General features: G+C 42.5%; 1 protein-coding gene across 4 annotated transcripts in view; it reads right to left on the minus strand.

The window, feature by feature from the left end:
* BMP2K (BMP2 inducible kinase) overlaps nt 1–27,636 on the minus strand; it is a 402,471-nt gene that overhangs the window by 91,736 nt on the left and 283,099 nt on the right. For 2 of the 4 annotated variants that reach the window (XM_029600326.1, XM_029600304.1), the window contains exons 11-13: nt 7,362–7,525; nt 5,771–5,866; nt 3,402–3,574 (exon numbers count right to left, since the gene is read on the minus strand). In XM_029600326.1, the coding sequence (XP_029456186.1) occupies nt 3,402–3,574; nt 5,771–5,866; nt 7,362–7,525 (433 nt within the window). The remainder of the gene's footprint in view (nt 1–3,401; nt 3,575–5,770; nt 5,867–7,361; nt 7,526–27,636) is intronic. The other 2 variants (XM_029600312.1, XM_029600318.1) reach the window with 2 other exon arrangements.

A 27,636-nucleotide genomic window follows, 5' to 3' on the forward strand; every position in this document is an offset into this window, starting at 1 on the left:
GAACGACTTCTTAGAGTCCTTCTTAAGTGGTTGTTTGGAGGAAACCTCAGACGGAACAGAAGAAAGTTGTTTCAACGTCTCGTGGTGATCTTTCAATTCAGCTACTATTTGCTGAATTTGTTCTCCAAACAAATTGTCCCCTAAGCAGGGTAAATCCGCTAAACGATCCTGGACCTCTGGGCGAAGGTTGGATGACTTTAACCAAGCCCAACGTCTGGCCGAGATGGCAGTAGCTGAAACCTTTGTGGAGGCATCGAAGATGTCATAAGCTGTTCTGATCTCGTGCTTCCCCGCTTCAAACCCTTTGTTAAGAAGGGCCTGAAGCTGTGGCTGGTATTGGTCAGGTAATGTGTCAGCAAAATCTTGCATCTGTTTAAGGATGGCTCTGTTATATTGCGTCATGTAGAGTTGATATGAGGCTATGCGAGAAATCAGCATAGCTCCATGGTACACTTTCCGTCCCACACTGTCTAGGAATTTATTGTCCTTGACCGGCGGAGTGGAGGAGTGTGGCTTGAGACGCTTGGCTTTTCTTTGTGCGGACTCCACCACAACAGAGCGATGATCCAGTTGAGGCTTTTGAAAGCCTGGTGCTGACTGGACAAGGTATGTGGAGTCAGCCTTCTTGTTAACTGGTGATACAGATGAAGGAGATTCCCAGTTTTTCTTTAAGAGATCGAGAAACACCTGGTGAATGGGGATGGAAGCGATGATTTTTGGAGCGTCCAAAAATTGAAGCAGTTCCATCATCTGGTGTCTGTCATCGGTCTCAGATTGCAGCTGAAAAGGTACAATTTCGGACATCTCCTTTACAAAATTAATAAAGGAGAGATCCTCTGGAGGAGATCGTTTTCTACTCTCTGTAGGAGAAGGCGGTGATGGTAAATCTGTGTCAGAAGATGTATCATCACCCCAGGTATCATAGGGATCACTTGGGGGTTGAAGCCCCGATGGACCTGGTTGAGGATCCGAAGGCATCGAAGGAAACCTTGGAGGAACCGGTGGTACAATCGGTACTGGGAACGGCATCGAGGGTTTCGGTGCTGCCGATGGAGTCGGTGCCGGTCTTGGAACCGATGGAGCCAAAGGATAAATCGGTGGAGATATACGAGAAGGCACCGATGGGACCACCCCGGAAGGGGGGAATCAGGAACGGTGTTTCTCCCGCCGATGAAAATCCAGTCGGAGACGATGGCGCTGTCGGTGCTACTGGAATCATCGATGGGAGGGCATGTACAAGTGCCTCCATACGTTGTAGTAGCGGTGCCAGCGCTTCCACCAAAGGTTCGGTGGTCGGTTCCTTCCTCGGTGGCGGAGTCGGTGCCGGTGGCGGTGCCGGAATCGGTGCCGGAGACGGTGCCAATGGAGGTTGGAATCTTTGCATCGCTTTCTCGATGGCCTCCTGGACCAGCCGGTCCAGTTCTGCCCGGAGACCAGGGGTAACAATACCCGGCTCGACGGGAGAGGGAGGCTGAGGCAGAGCCGGAGGGACCACCGTAACCGGTGGGATCACGGCTCCCACACCCCGAGAGGGTGAGGGTTTCCTCGATGCCTGCGAACGAGACGTGGACGGTGCCAAGTCTGAACGAGGCCTCTTAGTCGGTGGCTCGGCTTGTTCAGAGGTCGATGACTGTGGATCCTCGACAGGCCGAGACTTGTGCCGTCGATGGCGATGCTTGTCCTTCCGGTCTCCTCGCCCATCCGGGGAGGGGACAGGAGTCGACGGCCGAGAAGTCATCGATGGTGGACGGTCACCGGAGGGTTGACGATGGTGGTGCAACTTCGACGGTGCCGGTTCCGATGACGTCGATGCTATCGATGGCGTTGGGGTGGGTGCATGGAAGAGGAGCCCCATCTTCTCCATCCTGGCTTTGCGACCCTTAGGTGTCATTAGGGCACATTTGGTGCAAGTCAGGACATCATGCTCACTACCCAAACACAAAACACAAACCCTATGGGGGTCTGTGATTGACATAGTCCGGGTACAATCCGGGCATCGACGGAACCCCGTCGCCATGGCTTAAGGCCAAATTTAGTCGCGGGCTCGGTAATTGCCAACAGGCCTCGAGGGCCAAATTCGACGGTAGTCGAAGAAAAAAGGCAAAAAACTTACCGGTTTCCGCGGAGGTGACAAAAATTTGTCGAAGGGAGACCCCTGAGGGGCAAATTTTCTTCGGAAAGAAAAATACCGAATTCCTGTCAGGAACGTGGTAAGAGAGCTCCTTTCACCGCGTGGCAACTGCTGCGCGGAAAAAAGAAGACTGAAGGGAGACCCCTGCTGGCTGCAGGGTCAGTGCCTTGCTGGGCATGCCCAGTAGGGGCCAGTCAAAGTTCTGTTTAAACTTTGACAGAAGTTTTCCGTGGTGGGCTCCATCCTCGATGTCACCCATTTGTGAGGACAACCATCCTGCTTGTCCTGTGAGAAACACACACACACATATCAGCTCTCTCACCAGTTTCTCTCAATCATACACATGCTCTCAATCAAATACATTCTCTCACTTACACAGGCTGGCTGGCTGCTTCTCTCTCTCTCTCACTTCCACTCCTCCCCCCCCCCCCCCCCGAGCACAAACGGTAGCTGCAGCAGCCTCCTCCTCCAGCCCCCGCAGACCAAGAAAGAAGAATCCCATCGGCCGCGGGAGGCTCATGCTGCTGTCTCCTTTCCGGCTGCTTCAATTGCTCAGGGGCCGATGCTGCTGCTGCTGCTGCTGCTGCTACTTTTCCACGCGGCACGGGCCGGCTCTTTCTCCTTCCCGCGCACCACTTCCTGTTCTGGGTCACGGGAAGAAAAAAAGGCCAGCCATGGTGCCAGAGCTTCTTCTAGCGCCGCTGCCGTTCCCGCTGGGCTTGAACGTGCTGACAGCCCGGCGGCAACGGTAGCAGGGAAGGAAGAGCAGCGGGAGAGACCAGGAGCACGCGACACACCAGCCGGTGCTTGGCGACACACTGGTGTGTCGCGACACACCGGTTGAGAAGCACTGGGCTACAGAGTGACAAGGGAGAAACAGCACAAAAATAAGCCCTTCCTGTTTTTTCTCCAGTGCCACAGCAGCAGGATTTACACAACCAGTGCTAGATGAAAAGAACAGTATCAGAGATATAGTATGAGCTGCCATAATCCTGGAAGTTCTCCCACTGATTCTGGGTCACATTTGGAGAGCTGGGAGTGGCTGCAATTCACCTTAACATGAGCCATGACCCAAAACAGGCTCATAACCCACCAGCTGAAGACCATTGATTTATACCATCATGATACTCTTCTTTTCAAGGCAGTCTAACTGCAAATATTCCAATCTAAAATTACAGATCATATGTGCATCAAAACAAAACTTCCCTGACTTTGAAGCCCTGTAAGTTTATTTTTCCTGGTGATTGTATAAGTAAAATCAGCTACATGCCTGTTTGCACTGTAGGATGAGTCTATCACTGTTCCACTATGAGCTGGAAGCGATGCAGTATAAGAGACTAAGGCTGGTGAAAACTCCTGTGGAGAGGTAAGGTACTGCTGAGGCTGCTGCGGATGTTGCGCAAGAAGCTGCTGTTGCACAAGGGCTTGCTGATATTGCTGTACCTGTGGAGAACCATCACCATAAACTCAATGCAGATTTAATATCCAAAGCAGTTATACTATCAAGTTGGTTTGCTCGCTTTTTCTTTTTTTTTTATTCAGAAAGTATCTGGAACAAATGCACAAAAAGGTACATCTCAATTTCATATCACATAAAGTTAGGATATAAGATTCTTAAAAGTTCTTGTTACTCTAACATTTTCAATATTGTGGATCTATACATTCAAAAGATGAGTCTGTATTTATATTTTTAAAATTAACTGAGGAAATATCACCCTTAACAACTCACATTTCTTATAAATGCAATAATTATTCACTTTTCCAAATCCAAACTCAAAGCATATTATAATTCAGGTACTCTATTTCCCTGAGTTTAATCTGAGGCAATGGAGGGTAAAGTGACTTGTCCAAGGTCACAAGGAATATCTATAGGAGCTAGAGGATTTGAACTTTGGTTTCCCAGTTTCTTGGCCTACTACTTTAACCACTAGGCTGCAGAACAAGTTGCCAAAAAGATCTATTAAGGAAAGGGATTTCTAACAATAGGTTGGACTAAGGTCTTTAAAATAAAATATGTTTACATTTAATTCTCCCCAAAAATACTTTAAAAAATTCTAATAAAGAATTAGTAACGCCTTCCTAGGCACTACTAGTTGGGGCTTATAGTTCAGAATGTTTCTAAATGTCTTAAAGAGTTGTTCTTAGTTTAAAATCCTTGTATTACACAGTCCAAAGATGGAAAGAAATTAGTTTGGGGGACGGTGAACAGTGAAAAGGGTAGGAGTTAAACAATTTGGACTTCTACAAGAAAAACTGTTTGCATCTAATTTATTCAAACTTTACTTTGCTCTGAATTATAGCTGAATTATGGTGTATTTCATCTGGACATGTTTCTTATGTTCTTATATATAAATATATTTAAATATTAAAAGTCTGAGTAAAAAAAGATGCATGGATAATACCAATAAGTGGAAGAATAAAGCAAACAAGAAACAAAGGCAGTAAACTCCTTTAAAGAATGGGGTGTTTTCATTTCCTTTTCATGCTTATAAGGGTGTTTTGGAGGCACCTTTCCCATTGCTAGAGAACATCCCCATAAGAACTTGTAGGATTTAAAATTGAAAAATTAAGTTAACCCATTCAAAACCCAAGAGCCCTCAGAAAGTTCCTCTCGGACAATGGGAGAAATGTCACCAACTGCTCATAACCTTTTAGCCAATTAATTCTTAAACATTCTTTCAGACTGGAAAAATTTGCACTCTTTCCACACAACCACAGAAGATATCGTAGTTTTTGCACTGAGGATTACAAAATCAATGCAGAGACATGCCACCTCTGCAAGATTAGCAAATGTTCTACAACTGGAGCACAGAAAGGACCCATGAGCAACAGATTACTCTAAATTGTAGGTCAATGGTATACTTGCAAAATCAATATCTTTTAAACAGGCACAAACATTATACTACCTGATAATTCTGAAATCTGGATACAGCGGAGCTATGTATTCTTTGAAAATCAAGGCCTGCTTATTTGATCTCCTTAACAATATCTAAAGTCATTTTTCTGCACCATCTGATGCTTAAGAAATCTAGGACAGGATTTACCGGCACCCTAATGAGGCATGGACTGAGGTATACTCAAATATCATCTGGAAATATAAACTGGGTGAAAAGGTTTTCCATTGTCCCTTATGCTCGCTCATTCAGGCACACCTCAGATGATTCAACATCAACACCTAGGAGAAATGAGACTTCATATATCAATGGGGCAAAAAGCATGTGTGGGAAAGTGGGGAGCAGGCTGGAGGATGAGGTAAGGATGAAAATTTGTGGTCCCAGGTGCAGTTGGGTGTGATTCTGTGGCAAAAGTTGAAGTCTGCAGCAAAAGCCAAAGTTATTTGAAAGCTATGTTTGGAAGTATAAATGAAAGTGCACAATAGTCATTTAGCTGATGACAATTCTCTCTGCACTGGCTTGTAAAATAATTGTTTTTGAAAACTATTAAGGAGATCATAATTATAAAGATATCTGTGCTCACTTGACTATACTATATCCCATATAGCTTATACTTAAAACTAACGAAACAAAGACACCTTTACACAAGGACAAGAACGGTTTAATTCAACCAAGTTTCACTGCACAGAACAAAATGTCTTTGTATCACTAAGCAAAACCCAATACTCAGACATCATGACCTTACCATGGCTGGATATTGTGATGAGGGATGCTGCTGCTGGTACATGGACTGCATATACAACTGCTGCTGAATCAACTGCTGCTGTATTGCTTGTTGGTACTATGTTAAAATTAAAACATCTTCTTGAGTGCTTATTAACACACCACTCACATGCTCTATTATACAAAGCTTACTGTTCTACTACATTTCTAAAAACAATGAACTCTTCTCTGAACAGTAGACCCCTAAATTAGAAAATGATTATAGCAGCATGCATTCAATGAGATCTGTGAAATTCACATATAATAGCACTAAGAAAAATGATAGTTATCCTGAAATGACCCTTGATAGCCAAGCAACTGTATACTAATTGTTTAAAGCTTAACGATAGAACTCCAGAAGACCTTAGACCAACAGAACCATATGAAAGAAAAGCAAGACAGTTTGTTCTTCAACTGAAACAGAATTAGTTGCCTGAATATTTCCTGGGTCTTCTAAATTACAAGAATTAGTTTGCTTGTTCACCATCCTTGAGCAGTATGCTTTCCCTTCTTAAGAAACAGTCAGTGACTGCTACAGGTAGCTCAGAGCATCAGTTTTTTTATTTTGTTTTGTTTTTTAAACAATTTGATTTCATCCCCTCTTTCATTACAGCAGTGGTCACCAATCTATTTCTAGGATTCCCTAGCCTGTTGGGGTTTCAGGATATCCACAATGAATAGACATGAGACAGATTTTCATGCAATGGAAGCCATGCGTGCACATCTCCCAAATGCATATTCATTGCAAAACACAGAACTATGGACTTGCAACCAAATGTATAACTAACAAATTAACTTTTTACGAATTTCATCCTTTACAGTGAAAATTTTCAGTTTTAAATAGATGCATCATTTGTATTCAAAGCACAAGTGAGAAACTAGCAACAAAGACACATGATGCACTGAAAGCATTTGGGATGCAGATCTAGGTTAAGCAAGTGTATTTCCTGCAGTCATGCAAAGGCTGCAAAAAGAAATGAGTTCTCAAGGCAACAAAGATAGACAAATTAATCTATAGACCAAAAACACAAATAGCTCAAGGAATGTTGTGAATATCCTAAATACCACAACAGTTTTCAGAACTAGTTCCCAAACCATCCTTGGGGCAAATATAACCTACTGGTTGTCCTTAGGCATATGACAGCTGGCCACACTCTCCAAAGTCATGGCTAGTTGGGAGGAAGGGATCCACTGCAGTATACTTCCACCAACATAGGCAGGTCACCCATAAGCACCAGCCTACTCTGCCTATTGGGAAATCTGTCCCAGGCACATCCAGCCAGTATATTTTTCAGGATATCGACAATGAATGCCCATGAGATATATTTGTTTATGTTTAAACCCCTATGTGGCTTCTTTAGTGCTTGCAAGGCACTTGCATAAGACTTGCCATGCTGGGTCAGACCAATGGTCCATCAAGCCCAGTATCCTGTTTCCAAAGGTAGTCAAAAAAGATGCATCAATTTTCTTTCCATTTCTGCTATCAGTTTAAGATTGGATTCATATTTTCAACAATAACTCAAAAGTAGCATTTATTTTGTTTCTTTAACTTTTTGATAGGAAAGGAGCTATACCTGCTGTAAATAAGTATCTTGAAGTTGCTGCTGCTGCTGCTGCAACTGCTGTAGCCTCCAATCCCCCTGCTGTAGCTGCTGTAGTACTCTTTGTTGCTGAAGAGGTTGCTGATTGATTCCCTGGGCCAATAAGATGTCTTGCCCATTCCCTTGGTTCTGTGCTGCTGAAATATAGTTCCATAAAAACTCATTAACCTTTTCTATGTTTCTGAAATCTAAAAAGGCCTATAAAAACGATCATTTCTCTAGGTCAATTCTGTGATTGCATATTCAAATCTTAAATGGACTAAGTGTTTAAAAAGATGAAGCAACTGCATAGTAAACAGAATAAAGTCATCCTTTTTATTATAGTGAATTGAATCTATAAAGTATTCACCTTGCTATTATCTCTAAAACTCAAAATAGGATCAGCAATGACATTAAGTACAAAATTCAGACACAATCCAAGATTCTGAAGATGAGCAACATTCTTTTGAAAGAAATAGTCTAAAATGGCTAATCATAAAAAGACCAGGGTAAAATGCTTGAAGGTTGGGGGCACTTCAGGACAGTCCTTCTATACCACAGTTTTTAAAGCATCATAAAATCAAATGTAGATAAGGCTTAAATTAGTGTTGCAGCTTATATTTAAGTGGTGAAATATAGCAAGCAGGGTGGTATGACCTTATCTTAACAATGCAGAGATAGTTTATGATAGCTGAGCTGATAATGCAGACTAAAATCAACTGGAGCAAAGTCAAACTCTTTGCTAGCTTGAGTGATAAAGGTGTGTGCATTGTTTACAGCCTGATCTCATCTTCCAGAAGGCACCATAAGTCTGACATGTCACAAAGCGCAATGATCAACCTTTGATATCAAAGAACCACCTGGGGAGCTAAGCAGAGACTTGGGAATATACCAGCACGCAATGGCATGCATAGCCAATTAATTTCAAATACAAAAATGGCAAAAAATTATATTATGCCAAAAGTAAATCAACACAAGTATGATATTAAAAATATATTTATCAAATATTTATATTTTAATACATCATTACTCAAAACATTTAAAAAAAACAAAAAGGTACTGTTACATGCCTTCAACCACAGTGTACTGCACTACAGTCAGTATCCTGTACCTCACGGTCATGGGCCCAGCACTGAGTCCTGAGACCTGTTGGGGTCTCCCAGCATGGATCCTGGTATGCAGTTCTTATGCTGCATAGTGCTGCTCTTGAGTAAGGGCCCATAGCAACTCAGTAGCTTTATAGGGCCAGCACCAAGGATTTCCTGAGGTGCAGGCTGATGACATCAGCACTGCTCTAACATAAAAGGACGTTCACTTCTTTGGGCAGGTGCCTGAGCAACAGATTCTGTTTCTTCATTCCTCAGCATCTGGCAGTTCCTGATTCTATCGTTTGAGACCCGGCCTGGTTCCTGACTGTGCTTCTGTCTGATGCCTACCCAGATTCTTACTTATCTCCTGCCTTTGAATGGACTTCACCTACTCCGACCTTGTCTGCTTGATCATGTCTCTGCCTCACAATTCTGTTCCATGCCTTGGCCTTGTCAGTCAGTGGGGTCCCAGGGTCCACTCTTTCAAGCCCGTGACTGTTTGCTCAGGCCATGGACCCGGCTGACTTTCTCCTGCTGGAATTTCTGTGGATCCCTCACAGACGATCCAACAGCAACAAAAAAATCGAGTTCATATTATTGGGGTCCAGCAAGAACTTTCTTTGTGGCTAAATAAATTGCAGTCATCCCTAGCAAAGGCTATGCTACACCCAAAGTTGCCACAACCAGTTGCTTCCTCATCTCTGACTATTCTTTCACTTTGCCTACCTCTGCCATTCGGTATGATGGTATTCCCAAGATCTGCAGAGACTTCATCAAACAGTGCTTGTTTCACTTCAAGCTTCAGCTGGCCAACTTTGCATCTGAATGAGCGAGAGTGGCCTTTATAATGTCTCTGCCATCTGGTCAGGCTCTGGCATGGGCTTCTCTCTTGTGGGCGAGAGATGATGCCAGTCTCTGGAACCTTCAAGTATTCTTAACTCACTTCACAAAACTCTTCGATAAGCTTCTTCTGCAGCCTCAGAATCACTCCACCTGAGACAATGCTCCATGACTGTTGGGCAATATGCTGTAAAACTGCAAACGCTGGCCTCTGAACCCTCTTGGAATTAAGAGTTGCACATAGACATATTCTGGCAGGGTCTATCAGATAGGGTCAAAGATGAACTGGCTGGCTGTGACACCCCTGACCAAACTGGACAACCTTGTATCCTTGTGTGTGAAAACTGACATTCAATTCCAAGAGAAGTCCTGAGAATGGGAGTCTCCCAGACACGGTGCCCACTTGGCACCCAACTTTCAAAGACCTATGCTGTCCCTTGTCTGAACCCCTTCTCACTCTGCATCCAATAAGGAACCCATGCAGCTAGGACAATCCAAGTTATCTGAAGAGAAGTTGGGAAACTCCCATGCCTAATGTTGATAGGAGAGGCAAACCTAGGCACTACTTACTCTCCTCCCCCCATGTCAAATTGTTCTAACTGTACAATTAGACTTCGCAAATAAGGAATTCTTCTCTGAAGCCTTTTTGGATTCTAGCACTGCCAGCAAATTTATCAATAAAATCCTGGTGGAAAAAAGCAGCATTGCTTACCTGTAACATGTGTTCTCAGAGGACAGCAGGATGTTAGTCCTCACACATGGGTGACCGTCAGATGGAGCCTGGCACAGAACTTTGATCTCAAATATTCCCTACTGACCATGTGCAGCTGTAGTCATCAACCTGCCCCCTCCAGGCAGAGTCCCTCAGTCCATAATATAGCTAATACATGGAGAAGTCAACTCCCAGGGAATGCAGGTAGGTTTCGTGAGGACTAACATCCTGCTAACAAGAACACCTGTAGCAACTCTGCTTTCTCCGAGGACAAGCAGGATGAAGTCCTCACACATGCATGAATCCCAAGCTATAGGCTGTCCGAGCAGGACAAAGCAGGAAACTACACCATGCTGAAAGCACCACCTCTCTTCCTTTTGCCTGTGAAGCAGCCTACACACAAAGGGGTCTAAGCAGGAAAAAGAGTTGGGTTCTACAAAGAGAAAACCATAGAAAAGACTGGGACATAAAGCCCCAATGCATGGCAGAGGTGAGTACCAACAAGAAACATATTCCATATCACAGAAAACATTACAAGTAGGGTTTCAGCTCAGTAAACCATGACAATGACAGTAGGTCTAGAATCCCCTGGATACAGGAAAAAGTCTAGAGATGTAAATAAGAGGCCTTTTGGATGAAGACCGCACAGTTTTCTTCAGTGTTACAAAATAAAAAACTATCTGGGGCTTGAGAACTCTCCAGAAAGAAACCGCGGTCCACTGACATCCAAAGGACAGAATGTCTCTGCAAAAGTGTGCCCATGTTTGGCTAGTAGGCATAATGGGCAGAAAACCCAAGCCACTCTTGAAAGAACAAGCAGCAAACCATGGCAGGGTCTGTGACAGACCCTATGTGCCAAAGCACCAGCCATAGCTGACCAGAAGGGCACTATCAAGAGTTTCAGGGGATGAAAGGCAATCCCTGAATGGGATCACTAGCCCAAACCCCCAAGCAGGGAGATACATTAGGCCTGAAACTCACCCACACTGCACCCTGTCAAGGGCACGGCTATCCATCTTATCTACAGGATAGTTCAGGTGAGCAGGTAAGCACTTTGGGCAAACTAGTGAAGTGATTCTATGGAACTCATTACCTAATCATATTCGTCAACTCACTTTAAAAAAAACAAATTTCAACAAGCCATAAAAACTTACCTATTTTCACTTGCCTTCCCTGACTCCCAAACCTGAGCTCCCCTTATACCAATCTTAAGATGACAATCTTTCCCCCCTTCCTCTTGCCCTATTGTTATTGTGTTTTTATTTACTAGGTTTTATTGTATGCTTTGCTTATTTTAGCTTTATTTCTGCTGATTATGTATGTATTTTTAACTGTAAACTGCTTAGATCTGCATTTTGCCTGTACAGGCGATACAGACAATCTTTAAAATAAATAAATAAATAAAATAAATAAAGGCAGTATTGGGCAGAACCTGTCGAAAATACAGGGAAATTGTGGTGTATCTTTCCCTGCAGGTATACACACTAAGATATATCACGAATGCCTTAGCTTTTCTCTCCCTCCCCCAGAAATCCAACTGAAAGTCGGAAGGAGCGAAGAACACAAAGAGGCAGACTGCTGGGGTAAGCAGAAGACACTATATTGTATATCTCAACCCCAAGTGAATAACTCACTGCCAATTCCAGTAGGGAGTTACCCACTTAGATAGAGCCCTCAGCTTGCTTGTAACAGCTGAAAAAGAGTTAATTCCACAGGGAGGAAATCCAGAAACACTCCAATAAGACAGGAAGTTGGGGTACCGTAAATGCAAACCCCCTGTCAAACAGGATTTCTTCACCAGCCTGAAAACTCTAAGGGTACCAGGGCAGAGCAAAGGTGATCTCGGAACAGATTGTCCGAACCTGGCTTAAGTATTAATACCTCAGCCATGATAGCATATACTTCCCCCAAGGAAGCACACGGTGCAGTAAATGGAAAGCAAAGTTACTTACCTGTAAAAGGTGTTCTCCGACAGCAGGATGTTAGTCTTCACACATATGGGTGACATCATTGTATGGAGCCCGGCATGGAACTTTGATCTCAAAGATTCTAGAACTCTCGAGCATGCCCACTGAGCATGTGCAGCTGTAGTCATTACCCAGCCCCCTAGGCAGAGCCCCTCTATGTCCATTATATAGCTAATACATGGAAAACCCAACTTCGGTGGGTTTCTTGAGGACTAACATCCTGCTGTTCCAGGAGAACACCTGTAACAGGTAAGCACCTCTGCTTTCTCCTAGGAAAAGCAGGATGGTAGTCCTCACACATGGGTGAATCCGTAGCTATAGGCTGTCCAAGCAGGACAAAGCAAGAAACCACAAAGTGTTGAAGCACTACCTTCCTCCTTTGCCTTTGAGACAGCCGACCCACCAGTGGTCCAGGCTAGAGAAAAGTTAGGTTCTACAAAGAAAACCATAGAAAAGACAGACACAAACCCTCTTGTGCAGCAGAGGTGCCTAAGGCAGAGGAATGATGCGAGTGCAAGCAGAAGCAAATACCGCACGGAAAATAGTTCAAGTATTATTCCTGATAAGTAAACCCTGAAACAACAGTAGGTCTAGAACCTCCTGGATGCAGGAAGAACCCAGAGACTGAGATAAGAGAAATACTCTTGGAAGAAGGCCATGCAGTTTCCGTTGGTGTTAAGAGTCATGATGTTGGCTGTGGGGCAGGGAACTGTTACCGGTATAGGGAGCGGCATCCATGGATGTCTGCCATACAGGACCTGGAATTGAGAAGACCTTATGGAATTTCTAACATGGTTATGGCAGAATTCTACCTGGGAAGGAGAGATGCCCAATCATCCTACCATTCGTTTACGTAGGCCCTCAGGAATGCATTAAGGATTTGAATAGTTCTGTCTGTCCATTACTTTTTGGGTGGTATGTAGAGAAGTCCAAAGAAATTTCAAATGTTTGCACATGATTTTCCAGAACCATGCTGTGAACTGCACTCCTCAATCTGAAAGAATGTGTTCAGGTAAGCCATGATGTCGGAAGATATGCTGAAAAAAAAAAGACTAGCCAGTTATGGTGCTGAAGGAAATCTGGGGAATGGTATAAAATGAGCCATCTTTGAGAATCGGTCCACTACAACCCAAATGGAAGAACAGCCATTAGAGAGAGGTAGGTCAGTGATGAAGTACATGGATACATGGGTCCATGGTATCTCAGGGGCTGGCAGTAGCTTTAACAGCTCCCAAGGGCAAACGTGGGAACTCTTGTTAATCACAGTTGGGACAAGATTCCTCAAAGTATCGTACATCATACTCAACAGTTCAAAAAACCACTGAAAACCTATCTATTTCAGAAAGCATACACCTTATCTCCTAACTCATAAAATAAACATTCATTCATCTGTTACAACAGCAGCATCTCCTTCAATTCATACAATACCCATAAGTAATAATTCTTTTTCATTCACTCCGTTTGTAATTTTATTGTTTAAAAGCCACTGGTCATGAATGTTTATTGTGTTATTATTTTAATGTTAGTTTTTATTTGTTTTTATTTGTTAAGTTTACTCATTATGTATGTTTGGTTGTAAACCATTTTGATTAATTCTTTCGAATTGTAAAAGCGGTATATAAACATTTTAAAATAATTAAATAAATAAATAACTAAATAAATAAATAAATAAATAAATAAATCATGTCTCATTTGAGGCCACTAATAGTTAAGCAGCAGTTCCAAGGTTTTAGCTCCTCTGGGATGGCCTGCCAAGCGGGAATCGTGGGCACATTTAATCCATTATATCCCAATTTATTTTTAAGAAACCATCCTATAAATACAACACTGGGACATAATTTAAGTACCTTTTCTCCTGGAGGCATTTGCGGACCACAATTTTCCCTGATGGTACGAGGACTGCTGTGGATAAAATGATCCTTGCAAGATCAATGATGTGTTGAGGTGGTTCTGTCAAGTCCTCTGTTTTAAAGAACCACAAAAGGGCATCAGCCTGCTATTTCTTCTCTGCCAGGCAATACCGAAGCGGTTAAAGAATAGAGACCATCAGGCCTGGCGTGGGTTTAATCGCTGGAGCTTTCTGGAGGTACTGCATATTTTTATGATTGGTGAAGATTTTGACTGAATGTCTAAGCTCCCTCCTGGGCCAGTTTTACTGCTAGAAGTTCTCCGTTTCTGGTGGTATATTTCCTTTCTGTGGGCATGAATTTTTGTTTTGTTTTGTTTTAAGAAAATAAGAAGCAAGGTCTGAGAGTTACTTTATAGTTGTGCTGTGTGAGAACATTTTGTGGTTCAACCTGCATTTGCATCCTGAACTGTCTACTTTTCTTTCCTCTCTCCCCCCTACTTCTTGCTTAGGCTGCATATATGAGCATGTCTCACTGTTTCCTACAAATTTGCTGTGCACAGGAAAGAGGAAATCACAGTTTCTGCCTCAAACAGAAGCAGCACAAAAAGAAGAAGATAAGAACATGCCATACTGGGTCAGACAAAGGGTCCATCAAGCCCAGCATCCTGTTTCCAACAGTGGCCAATCCAGGCCATAAGAACCTGGCAAGTACCCAAAAAACCATTTAAAATTCTGCCTTCTAAACTACAAAGCCTTATGAAAAATCTAAAAGAAATATTTTAAAAAATATGAAACTAATTATACTAACAATATCAGAAGCAATGGTATGGATCTCCGGAGACACTCAAGACTGTCTCAAGTTGGAAACCTGAGCTTACCTCTGGATGAAGCAGACTAGAACGACAAATAGCACCCACTGTCTCTCTGTTCTCAGATTCTTGCACCAACGAAGACTGATACCAAAACGTCAATGTTGCCACATCATGCTCATTGTCAACATCTCTGAACTGAATTTGACCCCAAGGAGCCCTCATTATGGGCCAAATCAGAAGAGCAGGAAGGGTTCCTTGCTCCTGGTCATTTCTTGGATGCAGACTCCAAGGAAAGAAACCCCTTTCTCTATGTCAAAAAATCATTAGCAATTGCAGTTTCATGATCTTTCGATACAGACATTTTTGGTGCTGACTGTGCACTAGATTTCAAAGCCTTCCCAAAAATATCCAGATGCAAATCTTCAGAAATGGATGGCTCTGGGTGATACCCTTGAGATGCCAGCACAAATGCCACCCTGATCTACACCAAAGCAGTTGGCATGACAATCCATTATGGGCATGATATGAAGCTACTGACTTTCTTCTCTCTATCAGCCTCAACCTGGTTCTAAACACAAACAAAACTGAAATCCTCCTTATCGCTCCTGAAAATTACGTCTCACCTAACAATTCTACTTCTAGCCAATCCACTATCAACCCCAAAGACATCTCTTCGCCACAAGTAAGAGACCTTGGAGTACTCCTAGATAACAAACTCAGCCTCAACAAATTCATAAACAACACTACAAAGGAGTGCTTCTTTAAACTGCAAGTATTAAAAAAATTAAAACCACTACTACTCTACAAAGACTTCCGCCTGGTTCTACAAGCCATTATACTACCGAAATTGGACTACTGCAACTCACTCCTTCTCGGACTTCCCGGTAGCACCACTAAACCACTTCAGATGGTCATGAACGCTACAGCGAGAATTCTTACAAACACCAAAAAAAGGGATCATATCACCCCAATTCTCCAGCACCTACATTGGCTACCAATCAAATACAGAATTCAATTTAAAACCATTATGATGATACATAAGGCACTACATAACATCTCTCCTCTCAATTTAACTAATCAACTTCAGCCACACACTTCTAAGAGACCAACTAGAAATGCGTACAGAAATATGCTACGCACCCAGCCGGCGAAAACCTCCTTGAGAAAACGCGCACTATCCACAGCCGGCCCCACTCTCTGGAACACGCTCCCTCCAGACCTTCGCCTCGAACCCTGCCACATAACATTCAAAAAGAAGCTAAAGACTTGGTTTTTCGCTCAAGCTTTCCCGGAGAGCTAAGAACCAGTATAACACAACATCTGCGTAGACTCAGACAGACCATTACCTCATGTAAATAGTTACTGGCTATTTATTTATTTATTCCAGATCACTATGTAACTAGATATGTTTTTAACCACTGTAACCTCCTCCATTTCCCCTGCCCCTTTGGTTATGCTGTTAAAAATGTTAAATATGTTTCGATGTAAACTGCCTCTCCGAGGCATCAGTTTTATTTCCATGTAAACCGGTGTGATATATATATTATACAGGAACATCGGTATATAAAAACTAAACATAAATAAATAAATAAATCATGGTGATGAAAAAATATATGGCAAAATCAAAGTCTGAAATGACAAAAAAAAAATGGACAGGATGACTGAGCTTACAATCAAAGCTACATAAAGAACATGGGACTTTAGTGGTTGATGACGAAAAAAAATGTACTTAAGAACCAAAAACAGACTAACAGCTGCTAGGCAGAAGTAGAAGAAAAGGTTGAGAAGCCTGATGATGCAGTTGAGTTCTCTTCAGATAAACTTTTGCAGTCCAGTGAATGGACAGCCTTCTCACGTGGGTAACAATGGCTTGATTCAAATGAAAAGCCAACACTAATTTTGGCAGAAACTTGGGGAAAGTGCAGAGTACCACTGTTGCGGAAAAGCTGCATGTACCGTGAGTAATGAACCAATCGCTAGAGCTCACTGACTTGGCTAGCCAACATAATAGCTACTAGGAACTTCAAGGAAGCCGACTAATGGTTCGTAAGACTGTATCATTAGTTATGCTATTACAACATCGAGATCCCATGGCACTGGTGGATTGACAGCCCAAGGTCTCATGTGTCACAAATCTTTTATGAATATCAGTACCAAAAGATGTATGGATATTAGTTTGCCATCCATTTGAATACGGTAAGCCACAATGGTACTGAGATGCTCTTTGACTGATGACATAATGAGCTTGAAGAAGAGGGGGAGAATAAGTACTCTAGCAACTCCTTTGGCTCACAGATGCATGGGTCCAGGGAGCTTGCTCGATACCAAGACAAAAATCTTTTCCATTTGAAACTGTGAGCTCTTCTAGCTGAAGGCTTCCTAGCATACATTACAAAATTCTTAACTTCCTTGGACTGAGACAGAATTGACACTAGCGAGCACTCATTAGATATATTTTATTTATTTATTTAAAATCTTTTCTATACCGTCGTTAAGCTAGTTGCCGTCACAACGGTTCACAATAAGGCACATAATTTCAAACTTCAATGTGTTGAATTATATTAACTTAACAGGTGCCATCAAAATACTGTAACATAGTTTCATATTAAATATTACTTAGTGGTGGTGGTAAGTCATGTCAACTTTAAGTATATCGGCTATAAGATAAATTAACACTTTATTTATTTATTTATTTAGCGTTTTTCTATACCGGCATTCATGATTAGAAACCACATCATGCCGGTTTACATAAAACAAGGGGTGAGAACAAGAAACGAAAAACAAGTGCAAGGAGAACAAAAGTTACATTACAACAGGGTCTTAAAACTGGGAAGAGAAATTAGAATAAGAGAGACGAACGGAAGGGATTAAAATATTTACATTATGATATGAAATCTATTGTATAGTTTGCTGTCTCTTGTAAAATTACTATCATTTAGATCGGGTCTGGGAAGGCTTGTTTAAATAGCCAAGTCTTAAGCCTTTTTCTAAAAGTCGGTAGGCATGGTTCTTGTCTCAGCTCCGGAGGGATAGAGTTCCATAATGAAGGGCCGGCTGTGGAAAAGGCTCGGTCTCTGAAAGTTAGGTAGTGAGTGGTTTTGGTTTGGGGGACATGGAGTGATCCTTTGTAGGCTTCTCTGATGGGCCTGGTGGAAGTGTGTTGTCTGAGAGGAATTTGTAAATCGAGCGTTGTTTGGTGATGTATGGCCTTGTGGATAATAGTGATGGATTTGTGGATGATTCTGAAGTGTATAGGCAACCAGTGCAGGTTCTTGAGAATGGGTGAGATGTGATCTCTTCTCCTGGTGTTGGTCAGAATTCTCGCAGCTGTGTTCTGGAGCATCTGAAGGGGTTTGATGGAAGCGGAAGGAAGACCAAGTAAGATAGAGTTGCAGTAGTCTATCTTAGAAAAGATAACTGCTTGAAGTACCGTTCTGAAGTCTCTAACGTGCAGGAGCGGTTTGATTCTTTTAAGTACTTGGAGTTTGTAGAATCCATCTTTAGTAGTTTGTTTGATGAACGATTTTAAGTTGAGATGGTTGTCGATAATTATTCCTAAGTCCCTTGTTTGGGTGGTAGGTGGGTTGGTTGGAAGACTCAGAAGTGGGTTACTATTGTCAGGTGAGATGATCAGAAGTTCCGTCTTAGCCGAATTTAATATCAAGTTTAAATTCGATAAGAGGAGATTGATTTCTTTAAGACAGAGTTCCCAGAATTCAAGAGTTTTGGCAATGGTTTCATTGATAGGGATCAGGATCTGCACGTCGTCCGCGTATAGGAAGTGGATTAGTTTCAGGCGGGTTAGTAGTTGACAGAGCGGAAGGAGGTAAATATTAAAGAGTGTGGGTGAGAGGGAGGAGCCCTGAGGAACTCCTAAAGATGAGGAATGTCGGGAAGATTCCTTGTTGTGGATCTTTACCTTATATCCTCTGTTGCTGAGGAATGAGTTGAACCATGATAGGGCAGTTCCTGATATTCCTATGTTCGACAGTTGGTTGAGGAGGGTCGAATGGTTGACAGTATCAAACGCAGCCGAAAGGTCTAGAAGGATGAGTAAGAAGGATTGGCCTTTGTCTAGTCCCATGATGATGTTGTCAGTCAGGGATATGAGTAGAGTTTCCGTGCTTGATGCTTTACGGAATCCATATTGAGAGGGGTAAAGTATTTTGTGGTCTTCAATGTAGTTGGAGAGTTGAGTATTGACCAGCTTTTCCATTATCTTGGCAATAAAAGGAAGATTTGAAATCGGGCGAAAGTTGTTGGGGTCTTTATGGTCAAGATTGGGTTTCTTTAAGAGTGGTTTTAGAGAAGCTAGTTTAAGTTCTTCTGGGAAAATTCCCTGGGATAATGAGCAGTTTATGATATCTGCCAGGGTTTTGGAGATTGTTTTCGGTATAAGAAGGAGGAGCTTTGTAGGTAAGTGATCGAAGGGGTGGGAGGAGGGTTTCATTTTCTTAAGTAACAGAAGGATGTCAGAGGCTGTGATGGGTTCGAAAGATTCCAAGGAGGTTCCTTTGTTTAGTATCTGTAGGTCAGCAGTGATAGGATTGTTACTAGGGGTCAATCGCTTTAGTAGGTTAGATATTTTATCTTGGAAGAAAGTAGCTAATTCCTCGGCTTTGGATTGAGCTAGGTCTATGGGTATATCTGGAGTGTTGATGTGAGTCAGGTTGGATACGTAAGCGAAAAGAGCTTTTGCATCAAATACAAGGTCATGTATTTTGCTCGCATAGTAATCCCTTTTTGATTTTAGTGTGGAGTTCTTGTAGTGATGTAAAGCGAGTTTGTAAGCGGCTAAGGTGCTGGGGCTTGGGGCCTTGCGCCATTTGTTTTCTTTGTGTCTAAGGCTCTGCTTAAGCGTATGGAGGTTGTTTGAGAACCATGGTTGTCTTTTTGTTGAGTTTGTGTTTAGTTTTTTTGCTGAAAGAGGACATAGTTTGTTTGCTACTGTCTCGGTGATGTTGTTCCAGGATAGGATGGCTGAGTTAGGGTCAGAGAGGTTAAGATGGGGAAGCTCTGAGGTGAGCTGGTTGTTGAGGTCGTTAGAAGAACAGGATTTTCTGTAGAGAAATGAGGATTTCGGTGGGGGATTTTTTCTGAATTGTGTCAGGGAGAAAGTAGCGGTGATTAGTGAGTGATCTGACCATGGGACCGGAGTGCAAGAAGGAGGGGAAGTGTATTTGATTCCTGCATTCACGAAAATGAGGTCCAGGGTGTGGCCGGCTTTATGGGTGGGCTTGTTGACAATCTGATTAAAGCCCATAGCTGAGAGGGCCATGAGTAGAGCCTCGCAATTGGTGGTAAGAGTAGGGTTGTCCACATGTAAATTGAAATCTCCTAAAACAATAGTCGGGGAGTCTAAGTTCAAGTGTGTTGTTATGATTTCTATCAAAGGGGAGGCATCTGAGTCCAGGAGACCCGGAGGGGCGTAGATGAGTAGGACTTGGAGATCGGCTGTTTTGAAAAGTCCTACTTCAAGTTTAGAATCTGACTTGACTGGAAGCTGGGTGAATTTCAGCTCTTTTTTAGCTGCCAAAAGGATGCCCCCTCCCCTTTTTTTGAGACGGGGAAGGGAGAGGAAGTCGTAGAGATCGGTGGGGAGTTGGTTTATTATTGCTATGTCTGTTGGTTTGAGCCAGGTTTCTGTTATGGTACATATGTCTGGGTTGGAGTCCAAGAGATAGTCATTGAGGATCAGGGATTTTTTGGTGAGAGATTGAGCGTTGAATAGCGTAAGGGAAAATAGTGTTAGACCTAATAGTTGTGTGAGAGGAGAAATCATAATAGGGATGAGGGCTGTGTGGTTGCGAGTATGGTCCTCTGTTTGCAATCTAATATAGAAAAGACAGAAGGTACAATTCCAAAAAAATCCCTGCAACAATAGCAAACAAAACAAAAATAAAGATGTGAAAAGCAGAGTTTCACAATTCCATTATAAATGTATAAAAATTATTTTTTTTGCAATTTACTGTTTATTCAACTTTTTCAATATTTACAAAATAGTAAATATTATACAATACGCAGATCAGAAAAATTTAACAAATAAATTACTATTAAATCAAAAAAATTACACAATATTCCCCACCTACTATTCCAAGAAATCCTTGGGGAGATCTTTTACAAGCAGTCACAGAAAACAATTTTATATTTTAATTCCAAACTGGTATGTCACATGCATGTAGCAATACCCTTATATTGCAACGATTACACTATAGGGTGCAGCTGGTTCTAGAAACTTTTGTAAATGAATGAGATCAAGAAAAATATATTTAGAACATAAGAACATGCCATACTGGGTCAGACCAAGGGGTCATCAAGCCCAGCATCCTGTTTCCAACAGTGGCCAATCCATGCCATAAGAACCTGGCAAGTACCCAAAAACTAAATCTATTCCATGTTACCGTTGCTAGTAATAGCAGTGGCTATTTTCTAAGTCATCTTAATTAATAGCAGGTAATGGACTTCTCCTCCAAGAACTTATCCAATCCTTTTTTAAACACAGCTATACTAACTGCACTAACCACATCCTCTGGCAACAAATTCCAGAGTTTAATTGTGCGTTGAGTAAAAATGAACTTTCTTCGATTAGTTTTAAATGTGCCACATGCTAACTTCAAGGAGTGCGCCCTAGTCTTTCTATTATCCGAAAGAGTAAATAACTGATTCACATCTACCCGTTCTAGATCTCTGTTGATTTTAAACACCTCTATCATATCCCCCCTCAGCCGTCTCTTCTCCAAGCTGAAAAGTCCTAACCTCTTTAGTCTTTCCTCATAGGGGAGCTGTTCCATTCCCCTTATTTTGGTCGCCCTTCTCTGTACCTTCTCCATCGCAATTATATTTTTGTTGAGATATGGCGACCAGAATTGTACACAGTATTCAAGGTGCGGTCTCACCATGGAGCGATACAGAGGCATTATGACATTTTCCGTTTTATTCACCATTCCCTTTCTAATAATTCCCAACATTCTGTTGCTTTTTTGATTGCCGCAGCACACTGAACTGACGATTTCAATGTGTTATCCACTATGACGCCTAGATCTCTTTCTTGGGTTGTAGAACCTAATATGGAACCTAACTGTGTAATTAGAGCATGGGTTATTTTTCCCTATATGCATCACCTTGCACTTATCCACATTAAATTTCATCTGCCATTCTGATGCCCAATTTTCCAGTCTCACAAGGTCTTCCTGCAATTTATCACAATCTGCTTGTGATTTAACTACTCTGAACAATTTTGTATCATCTGCAAATCTGATCATCTCACTCGTATTTCTTTCCAGATCATTTATAAATTATTGAAAAGTGAGGGTCCCAATACAGTTCCCTGAGGCACTCCACTGTCCACTCCCTTCCATTGAGAAAAAACTGTCCATTTAATCCTACTCTCTGTTTCCTGTCTTTTAGCCAGTTTGCAATTCACGAAAGGACATCGCCACCTATCCCATGACTTTTTACTTTTCCTAGAAGCCTCTCATGAGGAACTTTGTCAAACGCCTTCTGAAAATCCAAGAATACTACATCTACTGGTTCACCTTTATCCACATGTTTAACTCCTTCAAAAAAGTGAAGCAGATTTGTGAGGCAAGACTTGCCTTGGGTAAAGCCATGCTGACTTTGTTCCATTAAACCATGTCTTTCTCTATGTTCTGTGATTTTGATGTTTAGAACACTTTCCACTATTTTTCTTGGCACTGAAGTCAGGCTAACCGGTCTGTAGTTTCCCGGATCGCCCCTGGAGCTCTTTTTAAATATTGGGTTTACATTAGCTATCCTCCAGTCTTCAGATACAATGGATAGTTTTAATGATAGGTTACAAATTTTTACTAATAGGTCTGAAATTTCATTTTTTAGTTCCTTCAGAACTCTGGGGTGTATACCATCCGGTCCAGGTGATTTACTACTCTTCAGTTTGCCAATCAGTCCATCTGAATCATTGCCCATGAAAACCTTCTCCAGTACGGGTACCTCCCCAACATCCTCTTCAGTAAACACTGAAGCAAAGAAATCATTTAATCTTTCCGCGATGGCCTTATCTTCTCTAAGTGCCCCTTTAACCCCCTCGATCATCTAACGGTCCAACTGACTCCCTCACAGGCTTTCTGCTTCGGATATATTTTAAAAAGTTTTTACTGTGAGTTTTTGCCTCTACGGCCAACTTCTTTTCAAATTCTCTCTTAGCCTGTCTTATCAATGTCTTACATTTAACTTGCCAACATTTATGTATTATCCTATTTTCTTCTGTTGGATCCTTCTTCAAATTTTTGAATGAAGATCTTTTGGCTAAAATAGCTTTCACCTCCCCTTTTAACCATGCCAGTAATCGTTTTGCCTTCTTTCCACCTTTCTTAATGTGTGGAATACATCTGGACTGTGCTTCTAGAATGGTATTTTTTTTTTAGCAATGATCATGCCTCTTGCACATTTTTTACTTTTGGATCTGCTCCTTTCAGTTTTTTTCTAACCAGTTTTCTCATTTTATCACAGTTTCCCTTTTGAAAGTTTAGCACGAGAGCCATGGATTTGCATACTGTTCCTCTTCCAGTCAATTAATTCAAATTTGACCATATTATGATCACTATTGCCAAGCGGCCCCACCACCGTTACCTCTCTCACCAAGTCCTGTGCTCCACTGAGAATTAGAACTAAAATTGCTCCCTTTCTCGTCTGTTCCTGAACCAATTGCTCCATAAAGCTATCATTTATTCCATCCAGGAACTTTATCTCTCTAGCGTGTCCCAATGATACATTTACCCAGTCAATATTGGAGTAATTGAAGTCTCAAAGTACATATAGTGCAGGAGGATGTGTAATCCTGACAAAACTGATTCAAACAGTCTTACAAAACAGAATGTCTTTTATTTTTTCAATATGGCAACTCCACAAGGTTATACGAGCACCGGCTTAATGGCGTCCCCCGACACGGTCCCGTGTTTCGCCGCGGGCTGCATCGGGGGGGATCGCCACCGCTGGAATTCACACAAAAGCTAAAACATAAACAAATTAATAGAGAGTCAGAATAATAAAAGGGACTTACAACCGACCAAAAATAAGTTCCACACAAGCATAACATACCTGACAGCAGCGTTTTGACAGTGACAGGGAGCGCAACGCCCTTCAAACTTGACAGGTATTTAAAGGAGGCGCCAAAACTACAGGGGAGGGAACCACGTGAGTGAAAAAAATGATTTCATTGGTTCCCGTTCCTGTAGTGCACCCAAGCAGTAAGTCAGCCTAACCTACTAGATGAATAAAAACCATTCGATCTCCCGATTTAAACCTTTTGGGGACACGGTGTCTAACGTGAAGATCCAGCGTTGTTCAATCCTGCCCAAAATCTCAGCATAATTGCCTCCCCGCGAAGGACGTGAAACAACTTCAATGACGCAAAAAAAGAGATCAGAAAGGGAATGTGACTGTGATGTCCAATGATCAACCAGGGGTTCCTTCTCTCGCTGTAAACGGATATTGGAGCAATGCTCTATAATCCGAGTCTTTACCATCCGGGATGTTTTCCCAACATACATTAAAGAACAGGGACAAGTGATTATGTAAATTACTCCAGAAGTAGTACAATCAGAATGGGACCGTAGCTGAAACATTTTACCCGTGGTGGGGTGCGTGAAACAAGTCATACCACTTGTATGAGAACAGACCGTACACCTGCCACAGGGCTGATGGCCAACATCAATGACAGGATCACGCGGCACTGGAAGATCTGAGTGAATCAATTTATCTCGCAGATTTTTGCCCCGACGAAAAGTAAACCGAAGGGGATCAGGGAACAATGTATTTAAGGACAGGGCCTCCCAGTGTCGCCGGATCATGCCAGCAATGGGCCGGCTCAGAGTGGAGAATGGTAATATAAAATTTGTCGCGGGGGGTTCGGGAGAACCGGAAGGCAAAAATAATAACTCCCGATTTGTGTATAAGGCGCGTTTCATTGCTTTTTTAACTACTGACTGTGGGTACCCTCTTAACAGAAAGCGAGATGACATCTCATGGGCTTTAATCAGAAATTCACCAGTGGTGGTGCACAATCTGCGAAGCCTAAAAAACTGGCCAGTAGGGATATTTTTACGCAGTGCACTCGGATGACAACTTTGAAAAGATAACAAGGTATTACGGTCTGTCTCTTTTCGGTAGATGGTGGTGGAAAACCGACCATCATCTACAGAAACATTCTTTTGTAGTGTTGTTGACGAATTTGTTGAGGCTGAATCCGCTGTCTATGATGACTCCTAGGTCTTTTACTTGTTGTGAAAAGGTATCCAGGCTTTGGCTAGTATTAAGAGTTGTGGGTGGGACATAGTTTTCCGGCGCTATAATGAGGATTTCAGTTTTTTTTGTGTTTAAGACTAGGTTGAGGCTGTTGAGGAGGTTGTTGATAGCTGAGAGACATTTATTCCAGTGTGACATAGCTTTGTGTAGTGAGTCTTCTATAGGGATGAGGATTTGTATATCATCCGCATATAGAAAATGAATTAGCTTGAGGTTGGTGAGTAATTGACAGAGTGGGAGAAGATATATGTTGAAGAGAGTCGGGGAGAGGGATGATCCTTGCGGTACTCCCCTTTTGGATTCGATGGCGTGGGACTCATTGTTGTTTATCTTGACCTTGTATGATCTGTTTTCCAAAAATGATTTGAACCAGTTGAATGCTGCTCCTGTAATGCCAATGTCCGTTAGTCGTTGTAGGAGGCACTGGTGGTTAACAGTATCGAACGCTGATGAGAGATCCAGGAGAGCGAGGAGGCAAGGATGGCCTTTTTCTAGGTTAAAGATGATAGTGTCTGATAGAGTGGCTAATAATGATTTGGTATTCCTCGTCTTGCGAAAACCAAATTGGTTTGGGGTGAGGATGTTGTTTTCTTCAAGAAATTCTGTGAGTTGTTTGTTAACAACTTTCTCCATGGTTTTGGCTAACATGGGGAGGTTTGCTATGGGTCTGAAGTTAGCTGGGTCTGAGGTGGGAAGGTTGGGTTTTTTCAGAAGCGGTTTGAGCATGGCTAACTTGAGTTGGTTAGGTACATGGCCTTGGATGAGAGAACATCCAAAGGTTAGTTAGGTTAGTTAGGTTTTAAAGGTTAGTGCCAGCAGTCTGGTTCTACCCTGGTTAAGGTGGAGCCCATCCCTTCGGAAGAGACTCCCCCCCTTCCCCAAAAGGTTCCCCAGTTCCTAACAAAACTGAATCCCTCTTCCTTGCACCATCGTCTCATCCACGCATTGAGACTCCGGAGCTCTGCCTGCCTCTAGTGACCTGCACGTGGAACAGGGAGCATTTCAGAGAATGCTACCCTGGAGGTTCTGGATTTAAGTTGTCTACCTAAGAGCCTAAATTTGGCTTCCAGAACCTCCCTCCCACATTTTCCTACATCATTGGTGCCCACATGTACCACGATAGCCGGCTCCTCCCCAGCACGGTCTAAAATCCTTTCTAGGTGATGTGTGAGGTCCGCCACCTTCACACCAGGTAGGCATGTTACCAGGCGATCCTCACGCCCACCAGCCACCCAGCTGTCTAAATTCCTAATAATCAAATCACCAACTAAGACTGCCAACCTAACCCTTCCCTCCTGGGCAGTAGCCCTGGGAAACACATCCTTGGTGCAAGAGGACAATGCACTACCTGGAGAGCAGGTCCTTGCTACAGGATCCTTTCCTGCTACACCAGGTTGATGCTCTCCAATCATGAGACCTTCTTCCTCCAAGGCAGCACCAGGGCTGCCAGTCTGAAGTTGGGACTTGGCTACTTTGTCCCTGAAGGTCTCATCTATATACCTCTCTGTCTGCCTCAGCTCCTCCATGTCTACCACTCTAGCCTGCAGAGATCGGACTCATTCTCTGAGAGCCAGGAGCTCCTTGCATCGCATGCACATGTACAACTTCTCACTGGTGGGTAAAAAATCATACATGTGACACAATGTAAAAGACTGCGAAGCCCCCCTCTTGCTGCTGGACTGCTGCCTGCATCTCAATTTTGATCAGTGTGCTGCAGCAGTCAAAAAAGCAAACAGAATGTTGGGAATTATTAGAAAGGGAATGGTGAATAAAACAGAAAATGTCATAATGCCTCTATCGCTCCATGGTGAGACCGCACCTTGAATACTAGTACAATTCTAGTCGCCGCATCTCAAAAAAGATATAATTGCAATGGAGAAGGTATAGAGAAGGGCTACCAAAATAAGGGGAATGGAACAGCTCCCCTATGAGGAAAGGCTAAAGAGGTTAGGACTTTTCAGCTTGGACAAGAGACTGCTGAAGGGGGATATGATAGAAGTGTTTAAAATCATGAGAGGTCTAGAATGGGTAGATGTGAATCGGTTTTTTACTCTTTCAGATAATACAAAGACCAGGGGGCACTCAATGAAGTTAGCATGTGGCACATTTAAAACTAATCGGAGAAAGTTCTTTTTCACTCAACGCACAATTAAACTCTGGAATTTTTTTGCCAGAAGATGTGGTTAGTACAATTAGTATAGCGGTGTTTAAAAAAGGATTGGATAAGTTATTGGAGAAGAAGTCCATTACCTGCTATTAATTAAGATGACTTAGAAAATAGCCGCTGCTATTACTAGCAACGGTAACATGGAATAGACTTAGTTTTTGGGTACTTGCCAGGTTCTTATGGCCTGGATTGGCCATAAGAACCTGGCAAGTACCTGGAAACAGGATGCTGGGCTTGATGGACCCTTGGTCTGGCCTAGTATGGCATGTTCTTATGTTCTTATTAGAATACATCTATTCATGAATTGCATGTCAATTTCTATCTAGGGTACACAGTGCATCCGTTATTTTTGTAATAGGCAGGAAAAAACAATGTCATCTGCTAGTTTGTAGCCCACTCCCAAATCAGCAAGCAGGTGACAGACTGGACGCAGATAGATGTTAAACAGAAGGGCCGAAAGAGCTGACCCTTTCGGAACCTGTATCTACCGGGCACCAGCTGAATTTCTGATCATCAGTTTTCACTTGCTGGACCTGATTGGTTAGAAAAAGCA

Source organism: Rhinatrema bivittatum, chromosome 1 (genome assembly GCF_901001135.1).
Source record: "Rhinatrema bivittatum chromosome 1, aRhiBiv1.1, whole genome shotgun sequence".
Classification (NCBI taxonomy): domain Eukaryota; kingdom Metazoa; phylum Chordata; class Amphibia; order Gymnophiona; family Rhinatrematidae; genus Rhinatrema; species Rhinatrema bivittatum.